General features: G+C 36.6%; 1 protein-coding gene across 1 annotated transcript; it reads left to right on the forward strand.

Annotated features, from left to right (window-relative positions):
- The first annotated feature begins 2,556 nt into the window (after positions 1-2,556).
- Positions 2,557-20,761, forward strand: LOC108333838 (E3 ubiquitin-protein ligase KEG). The gene is made up of 16 exons (XM_017569297.2): positions 2,557-3,838; positions 4,509-4,871; positions 4,962-5,192; positions 5,397-5,525; positions 5,613-5,949; positions 6,034-6,191; positions 8,344-8,501; positions 10,777-10,898; positions 11,032-11,166; positions 11,944-12,068; positions 12,224-12,328; positions 12,433-12,666; positions 17,376-17,709; positions 17,795-17,983; positions 18,099-18,404; positions 19,121-20,761. Exons 1-16 carry the CDS (start codon positions 3,066-3,068, stop codon positions 20,333-20,335), a joined length of 4,914 nt encoding a protein of 1,637 aa, XP_017424786.1. The 5' UTR covers positions 2,557-3,065; the 3' UTR covers positions 20,336-20,761.
- The last annotated feature ends 274 nt before the right edge of the window (positions 20,762-21,035 follow it).

The following is a 21,035-nucleotide window of genomic DNA, read 5'->3' on the forward strand; positions in this document are numbered from 1 at the left end:
TAATCTAATTGTCAATTCCGCACTATTTATTAAGGATGACTGTAATCCTTAATTACTCTTGACTGCTTTCCTGTATTATGCATGATGACGTCTTTATTATATATGCATGATGTATATATTTGGGATGTCACATTAAGTATTTTTTCTTCAAACAAATCCCTTACGATTACTTGTGGTTAAATACATTTGAATAAGCTTGACAAATGTATGACTAATTGAAAAAGATGAAAAATATAATAAATGTTATATCTGTAAAAGTTGACTTATTTAATTTTTTTTTCTGATAAATCTCATTTAATTACGTGTCAGTTAATTAGTTAAATTGTTCTATTTTCAATGATTAAGTTAGAATAACTCTTGTGTATACAACAAAGAAAATTACAGTAACAAAGACAATAAAGTGACATATATTCTTCAAAATAATTAAAAAAAAAACTCACAACACTTTAAATATTGATTGATAATATTTAAGCAATGATATGTTTTTAAAATATAAAAGGAGATACTCCAAGAACTTTCATTCTAGAAAAACAACTAAAATTTTTCCTATGTATTTGAAAAAAGTTCAGTTTGAAAATAATAAAATGCTCTCGAAAGGTGTTTGAAAATAATTTATGTTTACCAATTGATATAATCAATTTTAATTAAATATGACTTTTTTTGCATGTACTCCATAGAACATTTTGAACCAGGTAATAAATTAATATTAATTATAATTAATTACTTTTTGAAAATAATCAATTATGATCTCTTTTTGAACTAGGGTAATAAATTAATATTAATCATAATTGATTATTTTTTGAAAAAAGTTCAGTTTGAAAATATTTTATTTTTATTAATTGATCTAATCAATTTTAATTAAATAGAACTTTTGAATGTATTTTATAAAATATTTTGAACTAGGCTAATAAATTAATATTAATCAATGCTATGATTTTTTTAATACCAACATTAAATGTTAGACGTGAAAAACTTATTTGGTGCCTTATTCACATAAATCAATACTCAGTTCCTGTATGAATCTATATGAACAGTTGAAAAATTGATTACATTTAAACAATAAATTAATAGATTTAGGATGAAAATCATCCATAAACAACTAATTTATGATCCAATAGGAACCAACAAAGTCTTGTTTTGTAATCATAAACTAAGACTTCTCACATGTTAACCTTTTATACTAATTATTGATTTTCCTTGTTTCATAACAAAAATTTTCTTGGATTTTTGTAGAATTTAGTTATATGGGAATCATTACGAGTATTTAAGGAACAACATTTAGATTTTAGGTTTATTATTATTATTATTACTATTTTTTTGTTGTTATTATGTAAGATATATTTATTAAGAAATGTATTTTTCACATGTCACGGATTATGAATTTTTTTAAAATAATAGTAAAAAAAGTCATAGGTCTTATAATGATAACCTAAATAAAAATCCATCATTTTCTACTTTTGTTTTCTTCGTCATAAAGTGGAATATTTCTTACACTATTTGAAAATGTCTTTTTCATGACAAACTACGTTAGTTGAGATAGATTAGTGGAATAATCACATTTTTTTCAATTCTCTTACCATGATTTTGCTTTATTGTATTATATATAACATCACATTAGTTGACGAGTTGGAATTGATTGACAAAATTCAAGGTATATATAGTTTTGGGGGTAAAAAACTAACAAGATTTTGTTAGTATTGTTGATTTTTTAATGTGCTTAATGTTAAATTCCAATATACAAATTATCTCACGCTATAAACCTTAACTTGAATGTGACCTTGTAAACCCTGTTAAGATTTACAACTCCTTATTTTATTTTTTTAATGTTGTCCACTATTATGTACTTCTCTTTTATATATTATGAGTGGTATATAACTTACACCATTTTTCTTATCATTTCTTTCATCTATGTCAATAAAAATTGATTTGTAAATAAAGTTTGCACAAGAGTGAACTTTACATAAGAAATTGTTACTTAATTTTCAAAATAGCTAAAATTTAAATGAATTTAATATTATCTTTTAGGATCATTGATTTTATTTCCTTAATATTTGTTGTAATAGTAAATACTAAACCAAATATATTCTTTCCTCTTACAATTAGAACTATATATTTTTTCTACTAGATCAATTTTATAATAAAATTATATTTATAAATAAGTTACTAACATTTAATCTTGTGAATAGTGGAGAACAAATATCAAAAATAATAGAAAATAAAAAAATGTTATAAGTGAATGAAAAACAGTTCCTGGATGGGTAGAATGAAAGCATCTGAGCATTTCCTTTTTCCATTATGTGGATGGAATAAAGGAGAATTATGTTTCCAAAAGGAGTCAATTTTAGGAAGAGTTTGAGAGGTTGCAAAAGCATAAAGAAAAAAAAGTGAGCAATGCATCTGTATTGATATAGGTGGAACTCTAAATTTAGCAAGCACAGAACTCCAAGAACCTCTCTTGCCAATCACAACCCAAACAAAACCTAGTTTAAAAGAAAAATTCAGAGATGAAAAGCACACACACATTATAAAATAGAATATAAAACCAAAAGTAGACCTAAAAAAAACTGAAAATTATGCCACTTATGTGAACCAAAGTGTGTTGAGTTTGAAGTCCAAAGCCACCTACATCATCTAACTCTCTTTCTCTTTCTCTTTCTTTCCTTGTTTCCTTCCTACCCACCTAGGCCAAACCCATTTCTCACAAATGGAAAAACAATAAAGGGAAGAAAAAAAAAAGAAAAAAAAAAGAAAACATCTAAATACAAAAATCCCTTGTTATAATTTTTCTTTACCTTTTGTTGAGCAACCACTTTCCCTGTTTTTCTCTCTCTAAAACCCTTTCTATCTCTCTAGATTTGGTTTTTGATTAGCTTAATTGATGAGCTTAAGTGGTTTCTCTGAGTTCGGCTAATGGATCTACCAATCACAGCGCTCGCCACCATTAATTCCGCGTAAAGGAGATCGTAAGCGGTTCAATTTCGGATCAAAGCGGCGCCGTTCCGTCAGTGGCGCGTGCGTATAAATAAGTGGAGAAAAGACAGAGAAAGGGATACAGAGAGAGAGAAATGAAAATCCCGTGTTGTTCGGTTTGCCAAACGCGTTACAACGAGGAGGAGAGAGTTCCTCTGCTGCTCCAATGCGGCCACGGCTACTGCAGAGAGTGTCTCTCTAGAATGTTCGCGCCCTCTTCGGACGCCACGCTGGCGTGTCCCAAGTGCCGACACGTGTCCACAGTGGGGAACTCCGTGCAGGCGCTGCGGAAGAACTACGCGGTGCTCGCGCTGGTCCACTCCACCATCACCGCCGCCAACGGAGCCGGGGGTGGAGGGGGAGGGGAGAATTTCGACTGGGACTACACCGACGAGGAGGAGGAGGAGGACGGGGGAGGGGAGGAGGATGAGGACGACGAGAAGCGGCGACGGAACAGCCGCGAGTCGCAGGCGTCGAGCTCTGGCGGGTGCGAGCCGGTGATCGAGGTCGGTGGCGGCGCGCACCAGGACCTGAAGTTGGTGCGGCGGATTGGAGAGGGGAGGAGGGCGGGAGTGGAGATGTGGATGGCGGTGATCAGCGGTGGCGGTGGTGTGGAAGGGGGACGGAGGTGCCGGCACAGCGTGGCGGTGAAGAAGGTGACTGTGGTGGAGGGGATGGATTTGGATTGGGTTCAGGGAAAGTTGGAGGATTTGCGTAGGGCTTCGATGTGGTGTAGGAATGTGTGCACTTTCCATGGGACAATGAGGGTGGAGGACAGTTTGTGCCTCGTGATGGATAAGTGCTATGGATCGGTTCAGTCCGAGATGCAGCGCAATGAGGGAAGGCTCACTTTGGAACAAGTCCTAAGGTTTTGTTTTTTTTTTCTTTGTTTATTCTTCTGGTTAATCTTGTTGCCAGAAGTTTGGTTAGTTTGGTTTCTCTTGGTTTGTTTGGTGGGTTTCTGTGGTTTTAAATTGCGGTTGTTTGATTATTGTTGTTTTAAGTTGAGGTTGCAGCTATAGTTGGGTTGTTTGTTCAATTTGTAGCTGCAGCTTCAAGTGACGTGGTCTACGTTTTGAAAACTATCAGTATTATCGCAGTTTGATAACATTGATATGCAGGAAGGGCATCATTTTGGTTAAAATTTGGGGATAATGTATCAATGTCTAAGTAGGCTGTGCTAAATTATATGCATTGTTGTTGTGATAATCTTTCTGGTTAAAATTTGGTGAAAATGTGATGTTAATATGTCCCTGCCAGTCATTGGCTAACCAGTGTTTGGAGGGAGACGCTATCTATGTGTTTTTCTTGGCTGCCTATGTATTTTTCTTTTGGTTAGGCAACCAGAGAAATAGTTGAATAATATGTTTATGAAATTGTTTCAGAAAGAATGGGTCAGGATGATTTAGACCTTTGATTTTTTTGCTTAATATGGACTGGGTATTGTTAAAGTCATTTTAGTGGAATGAATAATACCATATTACATTTCAATTTCCCTTGGCACTACGGATAATGACATTACAATTTTCCTAATGTAGATACGGGGCTGACATTGCCCGAGGGGTCGTTGAACTTCATGCTGCAGGTGTTGTTTGCATGAATTTAAAACCATCCAATCTTCTTCTTGACGCAAATGGTCATGCCGTGGTTTCTGATTATGGACTTGCTACAATTCTGAAGAAGCCTTCATGTTGGAAGGCACGACCAGAGTGTGATTCTGTGAAGATCCATTCCTGTATGGAATGTATAATGCTCAGCCCACATTATACAGCACCGGAGGCTTGGGAACCTGTGAAGAAGTCGTTAAATTTGTTTTGGGATGATGGAATAGGTATATCTTCCGAATCAGATGCCTGGAGTTTTGGTTGTACATTGGTGGAGATGTGCACGGGTTCCATTCCGTACGTGGAGCAACTCATTCTTTACTCAACTTTTAATTCTTATGTTCTTCCCTCTTTTTCCAAGTTTCTTAGTGCAAATTCTACATGCAGTTGGGCAGGTTTAAGTGCAGAGGAAATCTATCGAGCGGTTGTTAAAGCTAAGAAACTGCCTCCACAGTATGCTAGTGTGGTTGGAGGTGGAATTCCGAGGGAATTGTGGAAGATGATTGGAGAGTGCTTGCAATTCAAGCCATCTAAGAGGCCTACTTTTAGCGCTATGCTGGCAATATTTCTCCGTCATTTGCAGGAAATACCACGCAGCCCTCCTGCAAGCCCTGATAAGTAAGTCCGTTAAGCTATTATAACCATTATTGCATCTTTCTGTGCTGGTTCTGACAGATTGTGATAGATTGGGAAGTTAAGACTACTTATGATTTTTAGTATGGAAATGTGAGCTTCATTGGAATGAGCCAGATGGACAGTTGTCGTTGATGTTAAACTAGCAGCATTGTCTTATACACTGTTTATACATTTGTGTGAATACAGTGGCTTAGATAATAAGGGCTCTGTATCAACTGTGATCGAGCCTTCACCTGTACCTGAATTGGAAGTTCCTCAGGAAAACCCTAACCATCTTCATCGACTTGTGTCTGAAGGAGATACTGCAGGTGTTAGGTTAGTTGGTGTCACATCACTTCTTGTCTGAGCTAATTTATTCTTAAACTTTATAGTTTAATTCATTTGCATGCATTTCTTGAACAGGGATCTTCTTGCAAAGGCTGTATTAGAAAATGGCAGCAACTACCTAACTTCGTTATTGGAAGCACAAAATGCTCATGGACAAACAGCTCTCCATTTAGCTTGTAGACGGGGCAGTGCAGAACTTGTCGAGACAATTTTGGAGTATAGAGAAGCAAATGTTGATGTATTGGACAAAGATGGAGATCCTCCTCTTGTTTTTGCATTAGCAGCTGGGTCCCTAGAATGTGTTTGTAGCCTTATCAAAAGAAATGCTAATGTGCAGTCAAGATTGAGAGATGGTGTTGGTCCATCTGTAGCTCACGTTTGTGCCTATCATGGCCAGCCAGATTGTATGCGAGTATGTTTTTAACATAAATTATACTTAGAAGTTTCTTCTTCACTAGAACAATACTCATCTAGAATTTTTGTGGAGCAATAACAGGAATTACTATTAGCCGGAGCTGATCCTAATGCGGTGGATGATGAAGGTGAATCTGTTCTGCATAGAGCAATTTCCAAGAAATACACAGACTGTGCACTTGTAATATTGGAGAATGGAGGATGTAAATCAATGTCCATCGTGAATTCAAAGAACCTGACGTGAGTATTGACAGATGTTTCTTTATAATTAGATTTTTTTTTCCATGTGTGTCAATCAGTATATATAAGTATGATATTCTGATCTTAATTAACTATTGTGAAATGCAGCCACAGCTTATTTATTATTATTTATTACACAGGAAAGAAACAGTTTTGCCGAAGCTGTCATTTTTGTCATCTTTTTAATTTCACATTTATTGTTGTCTTCATGTCCTGTTCACACCTTAACTTGGGGTGTCACTTTCTTGTTTAAAGATGCAGCTCAGCCTGTTGAGTTGCTATGAAGTATGAACTACTGTATTATTACTTTTTCTTATTCTTAGACACATCTATAGTTGTAAACATTTAAGGATGGGAATAGGAAAGTGACATTTTTTGTATGTCTATTCTATGTCTAAGCTGCATCTTTAGTTCAATTTGTAATTTGAAGTTGATTGAAGGAAGTGTGCTTGTTTCCTTAAATGCTGTTGGATTTTGTGCATGTTTTTGGCTTTTACTTGGGATTTTATGCGTAAATAGTTGGATTTGATTTTACATCTTTGGATGATACTTTTTCTTTTTACTTTACGGTACAATATTTTTAAACTTCATTAATTGCCAATGGACCATTATTAAAAAACCAAAAAGGAGAGAAAGTGAGTTATTCCTGTTTTGAGTTTTGAATCTGACAGTGTAAATACTTCGTAGCAACTCAGCCTGTTGAGTTGCAATGAAGTATGAATTACTGTATCATTATTTTTTCTTATTCCTAGACACATCTATAGTTGTAGACATTTAAGGAGCGGAACAGGGAAATTTTTTACGTCTAATCTGCATCTTTAGTTCAATTATTGATTTGAAGTTGACGGAGCAAAACTTGCTTGTTACGGAAAATGCTGTTGGATTCTATGCATGTGTTTTTGGATTTTACTTGGGCTTTTATGCATGCAGTGTTGGATTTTAAGTTGTATCTTTTGATGATAGCTTTTTCCTTTCACTTTACAGTACAATATTTCTATACTGTCATTAATTGCCCATGGACCATTATGGGAAAACCAAAAATGAGTGAAAGTGAGCCATTCCTGTTCTGAGCTTGAACCTGGCAGTATAAATACTTCATATCAACTTTCCACGAAGTATGAATTACTTTATTAATTTTTTTTTCTTATTCTTATACACTTCTATAGTTGTAAACATTTAAGGAGGGGAACAGGATAATGGCTTTTATTTTATGTCTATTCTACGCCTAATCTGCATCTTTAGTTCAAGTAATGATTTGAAGCTGACTGAGTGAAGCTTGCTTGTTGTTGGATTTTGTGCATGTGTTTTTGGTTTTTGCTTGGACTTTTATGCATGCATTGTTGGATTTTATATTTCATCTTTGGATGATAGCTCTTTGCCTTTCACTTTACAGTACAATATTTCTAAACTACCATTAATTTCCAATGAACCGTTATAGGAAAACCAAAAATGAGAGAAAGTGAGTCATTCTTGTTTGGAATTTGAACCTGATAGTATAGATACTTTTTTTATTGGTTCATTATGTAAAAAGGCTTTATACTCTGGGTAACTTGCCAGCTCAGCATAGTTAGTTACTGCAAGCTGCTGTTTTGGTTAAGATTTGGACAGATATTTGTACAATAAATCCTGATCCCTTTAGAGATATAGACATTTAACAGCAAACTTTTCCGTTTCTCTAAAGTCATCCTAATCTCAGAATTCTCCAGAATCAATTCTTGATCCTGATTTGAGTTGTAAAGGAAGTTCCTGAAAAGTTTTCATTTTTAAGTGATAGTTTCTATTCTTCCTTAATCCTTACGATGGTTACTGAGAAATTCATTGCAAATTCTGCTAAAAAATCAATTATATTTAATCAAGTAAAATATCACTGGATCAGTCTGTTGTTTTTGCAAAGGACCATTTTAACTTTATCTGATGATAACAATATCGCATTGCTTAATTGCTCATCATATTTCTTGGAATTTCAGATTTAAAATTTAGGTTTCTTCTGTTTTGAAGTTATAGTATTAGAAAAGAAAATTCTTTTAACATGTCATCTTCTAGATAATTGAACCCCCCATATTGTGAACTGTATCATGTGTTAAATTGATATTTTGTCTCACATGCATATATAATAATCCGTTAATAGTACAGTTTTACTCTGGTGTTGCAGACCACTGCACTTGTGTGTGGCAACATGGAATGTTGCTGTTGTGAAGAGATGGGCGGAAGTTGCAACTTCTGATGAGATTGCTGAAGCAATTGACATACCAAGCCCTATTGGCACTGCATTGTGCATGGCAGCTGCTTCTAAGAAAGACCATGAGAAAGGTATCCAAAACTTCATTGTTTGATAATGATTTGAAAATTTGACTATTTTTTCAACGTATTTATTTTACTTGGTGCATCTAGAAATTCTTCAATAATGGATATTATCAATTTCAAATAATGGATAAAAAAGGAAGAAGTGTTGAAATTATGGGTTTAGGCATAGAGGAAGAGAGGAATGAAGGAAAAAAAGAATGGAACACGGAGTTGATATTCACCAGTGTCTGACAATGTATTGATATTTTTAAAACCTAGAGCACTAACCCTTGTCTGACAATGTATTGATATTTTTAAAACCTAGAGCACTAACCCTTATTATCGCTTATTGTGATCCTAACTAATTAAGGAAACAAATCATGATGGTAATTTAAAATATGATAAAATATTTTCATATGTTCTAACCAATAGAATCTCAACTGTAGGAAGATAAGGCCTAACAGATCTGTGAAAACTTTAAGTAGATATTGGCCTGTTTTAGATTAGCTGTGGAAGACCTAAAAGTTCTGAAATAACAGAAAAAAAAATTCAAAAAATGTTTGTAAAAATTTAGCAAACCTGGCCCCATCTTCAGTGACAACCTTAAAGTAGCCACTGGCTAAGCCTCAAAGGGACATGACGAAGATATTCTATCCCACAAGAAGTACAGAAGGTGCGAGACTGAATCGTGCATTCTACTCCCATGATTAATACACCAAAGAACTTCAAAACTGCTAATGCCACAAAATTTATACTTTCTATTTATTGACAAAGCCTTGATCAAACTAAATTATTTCAGAGGAAAGGTCTGGACCAATGCTCTCCAATAAACCGTAGTATATTATTCCATGCAATGTTGTTGAATAACTGTTATAGTTCTACCATAATGCTATTATGTGGTGTCTTTTGTCCCCTCTGCAATGTGTGTTTATATTGTGGAATTTTGGCCATTTGCCATTCATCACCTTGATTCAATGCGAAAATTGACGCCTTATAGTGCAATTGTTTTATTGAACCTGAACTACAACTTTTGCACATGACACATGCAGCTGAGGCCCAATTAATACAAAAAACCATTTCTATACCATTGTCCAATAGAAATTAAGCTTGTTTTGACCCATATTGCTACCCAAAATCATAACTTCTTATTTTTAGAACTGCCTACATTGTTCTGCTAAATTCCATGATTTTCCCAAGATTGAATAGTTTTTAACGGCCTCGTTGATCGGATGTAGGAGTCATTATTTAACAAGCTATCTTGAGTAGATATCCGAATCTGATCTTCCGCACACTTATTTTACTTGAAGAGTTCGAACAGACATAATTTGTTTATTTAGAGTATTATAATAATACGCTGTGAAGTCTATCAATTTGCTAATCGATGATCACCAAAAGGATTTGTTTCCTAATTTCATTTGCTATCCTTATTAATTAGGGGATAGGTAGGAGTCTTATTGTATTTGTGAGATTTGGTCTTTAGTTGTAGTACAACTTATGTGCTTGTTCTAACTCTGCATAAACCAATTTTAATTCTTTGTATGTCCACATCATATCAAATTATTATCATTGCATATAAAAATATAAAAAATAGAGAAAAACTACAAAAGTTCATTTTTTTTTTCTAATTTAAAAGCTGTAGTAGCCATGGCAGTAATGGTGAAGACAATGATGAAAAAGGAGACGAGTAAATGTAAAATATAAGATCAGAATACCCTAGAGTCTAACTCATGCCCCAGCCCAAACATTAAAATATGACAGCCCACCCTAAATATCCAAAATGGTTGTCTTTTCTCAAACAACTAGCAAAAGCCGCTAGCAGTGACTTGTCCTGTCACCTCCAGTGTGTTCTTCCTGCGACCAGCCAGCAATGTGACTCAAGATGGTGATCTTTGGTGTCTATCCTTCTCCTTCACCCGCAGTCTTGCTATTTTGCATGGTTTCTCTGACTCATGCTTGTGCTTGTCGTGTTGCCTCTCTTTCTGACTAAACCAGTCAATGTCCTATTCTGTTTTGCTATGCTCTGACTTTTATGAAAATTCCTCTGCACTGCAATTCTATCTCTGCAATTAAATACAAAAATGCATGTTCTCTGTATTTCTCCCATTCTCCCATCTGCCGTATTTACATTGTGGATCTATGGCTGGTCATCATAGCCTGTTATCTGCCATTGATAACACCTCGTCAAATTAATTCTTCAAATTTGGGAGTTAATACACGGGTATTTTTAATATCATTTATGCTATTTATTCTCTTCATTGACTTAATCGAATTCTCTGATCTTGTTTGTCTGTGCCAAATGTAGAGGGCAGAGAACTGGTGCAGATACTGCTTGCAGCTGGAGCTGATCCCTCTGCTCAAGATTCACAAAATGGGAGGACAGCATTGCATACAGCTGCTATGACTAATGATGTCGACTTGGTTCAGGTAAGCGAATGAGCTTCTTGATGACAATGATTGAGCCTCTTGGTTATGATTTAGTGCCTGTAAATATATTTTTTGGTGCTAAAATATGCAACTTTTGTACTTCATGTTATTATGTGTTGGGTGTTTTGAGTAGGTTATTCTGGCTGCTGGGGTTGATGTGAACATTCGCAATGTGCACAACAGTATTCCTCTTCACTTGGCCTTAGCTAGGGGTGCTAAGGCATGTGTTGGACTGCTTCTAGCTGCTGGAGCAGATTATAATTTGCAGGTTTTCATTCAAGTTCTCATTTTCCTGTTTGATCATTTACAATTATAACTAGGTACTGTTGTACTTGTCTGGTTTTTTTTTTTAATTTTTTTTTTGTAAGATGAGGAGAATGGGAGCATACCATTTTAACGTAGCACTTGTCCATAAAGAAATGTCTACGTCAAAAGTTGGTATCACCTTCGTACATTGTTATGGATGATGTAGAAATTTCAATCTCTGGCAGCATATTGAATATGTTGTTAAGTCTTGTTTCACCCCGATTTCTCATATAGTTCATAAAACTTTCTATTTTCTACCTTAAATCTTTATCAAATGATATATAGTTTGCTGAGTTCAGTGTCTGATGTAGTCATTCTTTATTATTGAGTAATCCAAGCTTAATGGTGTTGATACCTGTAAAGGTGGTTGAGGGGCTAACAAATCTAAGGAATGTGATCCCTATTACAAATCAACAGATTAAATAAACTGGAGAAGACAGAATATAATTGACTTTTATTCTTGGGCGTGTGATTGTTTCCATTACATTAAATCTGTCTTTGTGAATCTTTTTAATTTGTTGTGCTCTTTATTTTTATATATATTTGAACGGTTTGCACTGGATTTTATGGTGAACCCTAAAAGTGTGCGACTAGTGTTTAACTTATAAAAAAAGCACGTATTTTTGGCTTCAATTTGGTTACTTAGCAGAAAGAATTGGAAGTTGACATGTTCCCTGTAGTTTGGAAGGAATCTTTTCCGTTTTGTCCTTGCCATTTAATGTTCTAATATAACTGTCAGGATGACGATGGTGACAATGCTTTCCATATAGCAGCTGAGACAGCAAAAATGATTCGTGAAAATATGAACTGGCTTATTATAATGCTAATGAATCCTGATGCTGATATTGAAGTCAGAAACCACAGGTAAAGGCACTTCATTAAGTTGTGATTGTTATTTTTTGAACATCATACTTATTTGTAAAATTATTGTCATTACTTTGAAACTGCAACTAACTGTTTCATGTTAGTCCTATTTAACTGATTATCGCGTGACTGATGGGGTTATGTTTTTGTGATAGTGGCAAGACGCTACGTGACATTTTGGAGGCTCTCCCCAGAGAATGGTTATCCGAAGATCTGATAGAAGCACTCTCAAATAGGGGAGTTCATTTGTCTCCTACATCGTGAGTGGAAGACATTATTATATGCTAGCTTTTAGTTTTGAGATTTATTGTGTTCCCATATTTGAGTAATATGTTTAAAATTTTGTTTATTGATGACTATATAGATTTGAAGTGGGAGAGTGGGTGAAGTTTAAAAAATCTGTCACAACTCCAACACATGGATGGCAAGGTGCTAATCCACAAAGTGTTGGTTTTGTGCAAAGTGTTCCAGACAAAGATAATCTCGTTGTTTCATTTTGTTCTGGAGAGGTTCATCTTCTGGCAAATGAAGTTATAAAAGTCATTCCATTGGACAGGGGACAACATGTACAACTGAAAGAAGATGTAAACGAGCCTAGGTATAATTTTACATGACTGTGACACTTTCTTTTCTTAATTTTTTGTATGCAGGGGCTTCTTTATATTTGATGTCTATTAGATACATTTGGTATATGGTTTTGGGCCATTCCTGTGTAATGCTTTATACTTAAGATTAAAAAAGTGAGAAATATATATTTTAGAGGGCTTGAAAGACCTCTCTCATGATCTTCTATTTATAATGATAGAAATATGATACAATGAGAAGATGAAAGATCGAAGAGTGCACTAGAATCCTAGGTACAACTCATTGGTATAACAGGAAATAGTTCCCAACATAACTACTTTTTACCCAAATATTAATACTTATGCTAGCCATATGTATATATTGTCCTAAGCTGTGCTAATTGGAAAATCAAGAGGAGGGTTATATCTCATAAATGTATACTATTTTTCCCTTCTGTAGTATCTGAAGCCTATTCCTCTGAGTGGTGTCTTCTTTGTGAACCATTGTTTATCAATGTCAAAATTTGCCTTGCACACCTTCTGTGTCGCCCCTGCCATCACCATTTTGACCAGCGACTACACCTCGCCATTGTGCTGCTAACATGGTCACAATGTCGCGGTCTCGTCCCAGTTGTGGATGTGTTTTTCTCTCTCCAAGTCTAGTGTTTCTCTCTCCTCCACTTGCCCTTAGTGACTTTGAGCATTGGTCGGTGTGAATATGCTATTTTTACTATGTCAATGTCCCACTCTCCATTAACTACTTAGATAGCAACAATTATGACACTTGGACATCTGATATCAAACTTTTGCTTAAGGGATAAGGTTATATTGACTATCTTACCTAAACAACGGACTCCATTGAAAGATCGCTCTCATTGGTCCAAAGTTGATTTTGGAGTTTGTAGTGTTCTAAAGCTGACATTTCATCCTTCCCTGAGGCAAATATTTTGTGCCCATGAGACATGTGGTGGGGTTTGGGAATAGGTTTGAGTGTTTTACACCAATGATACTCAATGCCTTTATGGCATTTGTCGAAATCTCGAGTACCATCGCTCCTAGATGCTTTGATGGCTGAGTACTTAGGCAAAGTTCATGGTCTCCTACATGACTGCAACGAACTGTTGCCCCTTGCTGCCACTCTTGTCTAGGAACTTGAGTAACGCCAAAACTTCTTTATGTTAATGGCCTTGTATGGGCTTCTTGATTAGCATTTGTCAATTCGTGATCAATTTTTGAGTTCTACTATACCCACATGGAACTTGCTTGGTCCATTTTATTGCATGTGTTGGGTTGGATACCCCTTGACATACCTTTAGCTATCCCTCCTAGCGATTCCTTGGCTTTAGTATTTCAATGTGATGATCGTAATTGCTCTCACTTGGTAATTGCTCTCACTTGTGTTACACAATTGATCAGTTTTATTCATTGTATGGTTGCTCCCTTAGTCTATTGTTGGTGGGCATACAACATTTGTGCCCACTGCTTTTGGCGACACCCCTTTTGATGCTTCTCGACCTTTGGCTCGTTTCCATGACTTCCTCAAAACAGTATGAGGAAGATCAAACCTTTAGTTCTACTACTTTTGTTCCCCACATAGGCATTTCATTTGCTGTCTCACTCACTCCACCTCCCTTGGTCCTTGGGTTTGGGCTTTGGTGCCGTTGGTCATATCTCTAGTATTAAGTCTTTCCTCTTCTGGTTAATGATGGCTTTTGAGCCTTGTCTTATGTTGATACTATTCACCTCCCTTCTCTATCCATTTACAATATACTTTATATTCCTATGTCTATTTAAATTATCATCCCGTAGTTGTCTCACATGTTCCCTTGATTATATTATCTCTTTTACTAGACTACACCCTTGCAGATTGGAGTTCAGCTCGGATGATTAGCATCAACAACGAGTATTATGCTCTCTATCAACTTAGGACTTCTACTCATGCAAGCTTTGTGGTGGATTTCCCTTCTTTCATCCATGGTCAATTAGGTCATCCTAGCTTTGCTAAGCTACAACATCTTGTACAGTGTTTGTTGAATTTGTCCACCTTTTCATGTGAGTCTTGTCAATTATGCAAACATAGTTAGTTGTAGTTCTTTTACTAGTAGTGTCCCCACTAGAACTTTGTCTCCTTTTCCTTTTTAGTACACTCAAATATGTGGGACTCGAGTTGTTACATTCATTTTAGGATTTCCATATTTTGTAACATCTATTGATGATTATTCTCAAAGTCTTGGTTGTTCTTAATGAAAATCATTGAGTTGTTTTCCATACTTCAAGATTTTTATAACGAAGTTATAAATTAGTTTAGCATTTCTATTTGTAACTTTTTGTATTGATAACACTCCTGAGTACCTCTCCCATTCTTTCTAGACATTCATGGCTTCCCATAGTGTTTTTCATCAAACCTTATGTGCCTATTCCTACAAAATGGAGCGCCAAAGTGCAAGAATAACCCTTTTCTTTTTCATGGTTGTGTTCCTCAATAATTTTTTGATGTTTAAAGGTGTGCTATCTTATCATTCACATGCCACCTTGTGTTCTTATTAACCAAATACCTCACTCTATTTTTGTTTTCTCATCAATCTCTCCACCCTTTAACTCCTCGTGTTTTTGGGCCCACCTTTTTGTTCATAATCCCAATTTTGATCTTAATAAACTATTGGCTAGGTCTCATAAGTATGTCTTCTTAGGCTACCCTTGGTATCATAAGCGATATAAGTGTTTCTCACCCCCTTTTATTGTTATTTGATTTCAAGTGATGTCACCTTTGAGTCTTCTTCCCACTTTGCGATGATTCCCTTATGAGAGTTTCCAAGCCCCTTTTACGAACCCCGTTGTCTTTGTTCCCATAGACATATTTAGTGTAATGTCAAATCCACCAACTTAGCCTCCTCTCAAAGTTTATCATTGCAGGCAACACACACTTTCCTATTGCGGCACCTATTGATATACTTCGATGCCAACTCTTTTTCTCCTCTGGTTATGCCTATTGAGCATGATCTACTCATAATCCTTCCCCTCATTATCCCGCCTCTAATTAACATTGGTTATCTCCATCCCATTACATTCGTCTCTCTTTCATTTCTTACATGTCTAATCCTAAAAGTGTAGGTGATGCCTTCACCCACTCTTGTTGGAGACAAGCTATGCTGGATGATATGTGCTCTTTAGAATAGTGATATATGGAATCTTGCTCTTTTGTTTCTTGGGAAGTCAACTGTGGGTTTTAGGCAAGTTTTTGCAATCAAAGATGACTTTGCCTCTGTTATATTTTTCTTAGCCATGGATGCACTTTGATGTTGGCCACTCAATTAGTTGAATGTTAAAAATGCCTTCCTATGTGATGATTTATGAGAGGAAATATATATGAACCAACTACTTCGGTTTGTTGCTCATGGGAAGTCATTTGGTTAAGTATGTGGAGTCCACAAATCTTTGTATGATCTTAAACAATCTCCCAGGGCATGGTGTGGTAGATTCAATCTCCCAAGGCATCTCTTGCTCTCTTTCAAGATCTATGGCCACCTTCCATGATTTATCTGGCTGTTTACCACCGGCCGCTTGCCAAGGTTTCACTTTACCATAGAGGGATGTACTCGTCTGAGCCCAGTCACCAGACCTGAACCACTGGCTTTGATACCAATTGTTAGGGAGGGACAACGCATACATAGGTCTCCACAATGGTAAGATATTGTCCGTTTTGGGCCAAGCCCTCATGGATTTGCTTTTGGTACCATTCCAAAAGGCCTCTTACCAATGGAGGTATCTTTCGTGTATATAAACCCATGTCCATCGATTATTTTATCCAATGTGGGACTTTGTTTGTATCCTAACAATCCTCCCCTCAACAAAAGACTATGGTTCTCCGCCTTCCCTACAGCGAAAGTCTTTATTTATATACGAGTACACCATGGTCTACATGAAGCATCTCTTGCTTTCTTAAACAATCCATGGCCACCTCCCATGATTTATCGCTTGCCAGGGCTTCACCTTACCATGGAGGAACGTACTTGTCTGAGCCCAGTCACCAAACCTGAACCATCGGCTCTGATACCAATTGTTAGGGAGGGACAACACATACATAGGTCTCCACAATGGTAAGATATTGTTAACTTTGGGCCAAGCCCTCATGAATTTGTTTTTAGTACCACTCCAAAAGACCTCTTACTAATAATGGTATCTTACGTGTATATAAATCCATGTCCATCTCTTGTTTTATCTAATGTGGGACTTTGTTTGTATCCTAATATTGGTTACCCCGTTAGTAGTTGGTTATGTTAGTTTAAGAAATACAAGGGGTTATGCTAATAGGGCTGCAATTGATTTGGCCCATTGAGGGTGGGTTTATCTTATAGACCTGTAGTTGTATTTAAATAGGAAGAGGGGTTGAGAGGGATTTCATCTTGTCATTTGAGAGGATTGGTGCCTTTGGGCACTAGAATATGCAGACCCTCGAAGTTCTGCAATTATACTGTAATCAAGGGAATTTTCCCATTTTCTCTATAAATCTGATTCAGTTCATATCATTTGATTCGAGTGCCTAATTAGTTTGGGGTCATCATGCTACTATTTAAATCTTACTGTTAGGTGGATTTATCATACTGTTTTATTTATTCTCTATTCAAGGCTTTTATTTACAAGAAAGGAAATGATTGTGTGGAAGACAACCTTGTGCATGACATGCTTGCAATCCTTGATGATTTTGCGTTAGTGTTTAATATTTATTACTTTTTGTCTATTTTAGATTTGGTTGGCGTGGGCAGTCACGTGACAGCATTGGGACAGTATTATGTGTTGACGATGATGGAATTCTCCGTGTTGGGTTTCCCGGAGCATCTAGAGGATGGAAAGCTGACCCAGCAGAGATGGAACGTGTTGAAGAATTCAAGGTTGGAGACTGGGTTCGCATTCGTCCAACTCTTACATCTGCAAAGCATGGACTAGGATCTGTGACTCCAGGAAGCATTGGCATTGTATATTGTATACGGCCAGACAGCAGTCTGTTAATAGAACTGAGTTATCTTCCAAATCCATGGCATTGTGAGCCAGAGGAGGTTGAGCATGTTGCTCCTTTTAGGGTAAGAGAAAACGCAGATAACTTTCATTCTATTGCGTTTATTTGTCTCCTGTCTCCATTATGACTTTAACAAATTTGTCTTACAGATTGGTGATCGGGTATGCGTGAAACGGTCTGTTGCAGAACCTAGATATGCTTGGGGTGGTGAGACACATCATAGTGTTGGAAGAATAAGCGAGATTGAGAATGATGGTCTCTTAATTATAGAAATACCAAATCGACCCATACCATGGCAAGCTGATCCCTCGGATATGGAGAAGGTGGAAGATTTCAAGGTAATCCTTTCCGTTGAAGTTAAATTATTCAATACTTTTGTTTGTTCTTTCTGTACATTTAATGTCAGATGTCTTATTGGGTAGCCCTATTTAATTATTCATTTGGCCAAAGCAGGTTGGAGATTGGGTAAGAGTGAAAGCTTCAGTGTCATCTCCAAAATATGGATGGGAAGATATTACAAGGAATAGCATTGGTGTAATTCATGGCCTGGATGAGGATGGCGATATGGTTGTTGCTTTTTGCTTCAGAAGTAAGCCTTTTTCTTGCTCAGTCACTGATGTGGAGAAAGTTCCTCCATTTGAGGTGGGACAAGAAATTCATGTGATTGCATCAGTTACTCAGCCTCGTCTTGGGTGGTCAAATGAATCACCAGCTACCGTTGGAAAAGTAGTGAGAATAGATATGGATGGTGCTCTCAATGTAAGTTTAATCTGTATTTTATAGATATTATGCATGATTCTACGACTTGAATGACTTTAAGCTAACTATAACATCTGAAGTGTCTTCCATAACTACATTGCTACACCGGACCTAATACTGTTTTCTTTAACACTGTTATGTAGTGATACTGTGTTGTGTGAAGTTTATAACACTGTATAAATATGCCTAGAAAATAGGCTTCATCTGGGGTGATTTTGCTGTCGTTGTGGCAGAAATTAAATTTTACATAAAAGCTTTGAACAAGCCCAGCTGTAACATGAAATTCTATCTTTTCTATCAGTATCTGTATGGCTGGTTTAAACTTAAGAAGTGATGCCAACAAATTTCAGTAACTGGTTGACTATTATTAAAATATTATAATATTAAATGAGTAAGCAACTATTAATTGTCCAAGTTTATCCGCCTAGTAGGGTGGACTGGGTATCAGAATTTGCTTGTCATGGCTGTAGTTTCTAAAATAATGGTGAGATGGTGCTTGACAAATAACAAGTGTGCAAATGTCATTTTAAGAAAACCACCTCCTTTTTAGCTATGCGGTAGTCCCTGCCGTATGAGAAAATTAGACTAAAGTATTGACCTCTGTGACTAAGGAATTAAACAAACTAAATATAAAATATTTAGTCAACAATTGTATCAGTGATTTCATCTTGATAATTAATATATGTAAGAATTGATTTTTGCTGGTTTCTTTGTAGGTGAGGGTCACTGGTAGGCAGAGCTTGTGGAAAGTTTCTCCTGGAGATGCAGAGCGGCTTCCAGGATTTGAAGTTGGGGATTGGGTTCGCTCAAAACCAAGCCTGGGAACCAGACCAAGCTATGACTGGAATAGTGTTGGGAGAGAAAGTTTAGCTGTTGTGCATAGCGTACAGGATTCTGGATACTTGGAGTTGGCTTGCTGTTTTCGGAAAGGGAAGTGGATCACTCATTATACAGATGTTGAAAGGGTTCCTAGCTTTAAAGTTGGGCAGTATGTTAGGTTCCGAACTGGTTTGGTTGAACCAAGGTGGGGCTGGAGAGGAGCTCGGCCTGAATCTCAAGGGGTTATAACCAGTATTCATGCTGATGGAGAAGTCAGGGTCGCATTTTTTGGTCTTCCAGAACTGTGGAGAGGAGATCCGTCAGACCTTGAGATCGAACAAATATTTGAAGTGGGAGAGTGGGTGAGGTTGACAGAAAATGCAAATAATTGGAAATCAATTGGACCAGGTAGTGTTGGTGTGGTTCAAGGAATAGGGTATGAAGGAGATGAATTGGACAGAAGCATTTTTGTTGGATTTTGTGGGGAGCAAGAAAAGTGGGTAGGACCTACTTCACATCTTGAAAGATTTGACAAACTCTTCGTTGGACAGAAGGTTAGAGTGAAACAATATGTGAAGCAACCAAGATTTGGATGGTCAGGGCATACCCATGCTAGTCTCGGGACCATACAGGCTATTGATGCCGATGGAAAGCTTCGAATATACACTCCAGCAGGATCCAGAACATGGATGTTGGACCCATCAGAAGTGGAGGTGGTAGAAGAGAAGGAGCTCTGTATTGGTGACTGGGTGAGGGTTAAAGCTTCGGTTTCAACCCCAACACACCATTGGGGGGAAGTGAGTCATTCAAGCATTGGAGTTGTGCACAGAATGGAAGATGAAGATCTTTGGGTGGCTTTCTGTTTCATGGAGAGGCTATGGCTTTGCAAGGCTTGGGAAATGGAACGGATTAGGCCATTTAAAGTGGGTGACAAGGTAAGGATCAGAGATGGACTGGTGAACCCACGTTGGGGATGGGGAATGGAGACTCATGCTAGCAAGGGAGAGGTTGTAGGGGTAGATGCAAATGGAAAACTAAGAATAAAATTCCGGTGGAGGGAAGGGAGGCCCTGGATAGGAGATCCTGCTGATCTTGCCCTTGAGGAAGACTGATCTTGTACAATAACTAAATATTCTAAATTAGCTCTTTAGCCTATGTTTTTCTGGGCTGAGCTTGTGCAAAGTGGAAAGCTTTATGCTTTCTGCAACTAGATATTCTCTGAACCATGTAACTCCTTTCTCAAGGTTGGAATGCCGTTTGGCCGCATATATTGATGTTAATAAATAGAGTGAAAGAATTGAAGCTGTGGAGATAGGAAAATTTGCTTGTTGACAGAAGGTGGTGCGGAGATATAAAGGCTCATTTGTTTCATTACTCACAAGTTTGTAGTCCCAGATTTTGAGGTGTATATCATCATCGTCATATGTATGTTTATTGCATATTGTACAAATTGTACTCAACAGTCAACTTAATGCATTTTTTTGACTCACCGGTATGCAGTTGCATAATTCTTATTAAATAGAATTTATTCCATTATACATCTTATGTGTTTCTTATGATTATGGTTCGTTGCTTAGTCAACTCCGTTGTAAATGCCATATTTATCTCTTTGTATATTGAAGCACACAAGTTTGAAAATAATTTTGTTCTAATTCCTCGGCACCCGTCCGTAGGCCATCGAATCTTTCATCTTTCACTGTGCCTATTGTGTGTTTAATACGTAATTAGTCTTCATACAGTTACAAGTTTTAAATTGCAAATTTAAGGTTAATCATACTAATATTATTTTTTCTTAAATCCAGTGATGAATAT

Source organism: Vigna angularis, chromosome 11, assembly GCF_016808095.1.
Source record: "Vigna angularis cultivar LongXiaoDou No.4 chromosome 11, ASM1680809v1, whole genome shotgun sequence".
Classification (NCBI taxonomy): Eukaryota; Viridiplantae; Streptophyta; class Magnoliopsida; order Fabales; family Fabaceae; genus Vigna; species Vigna angularis.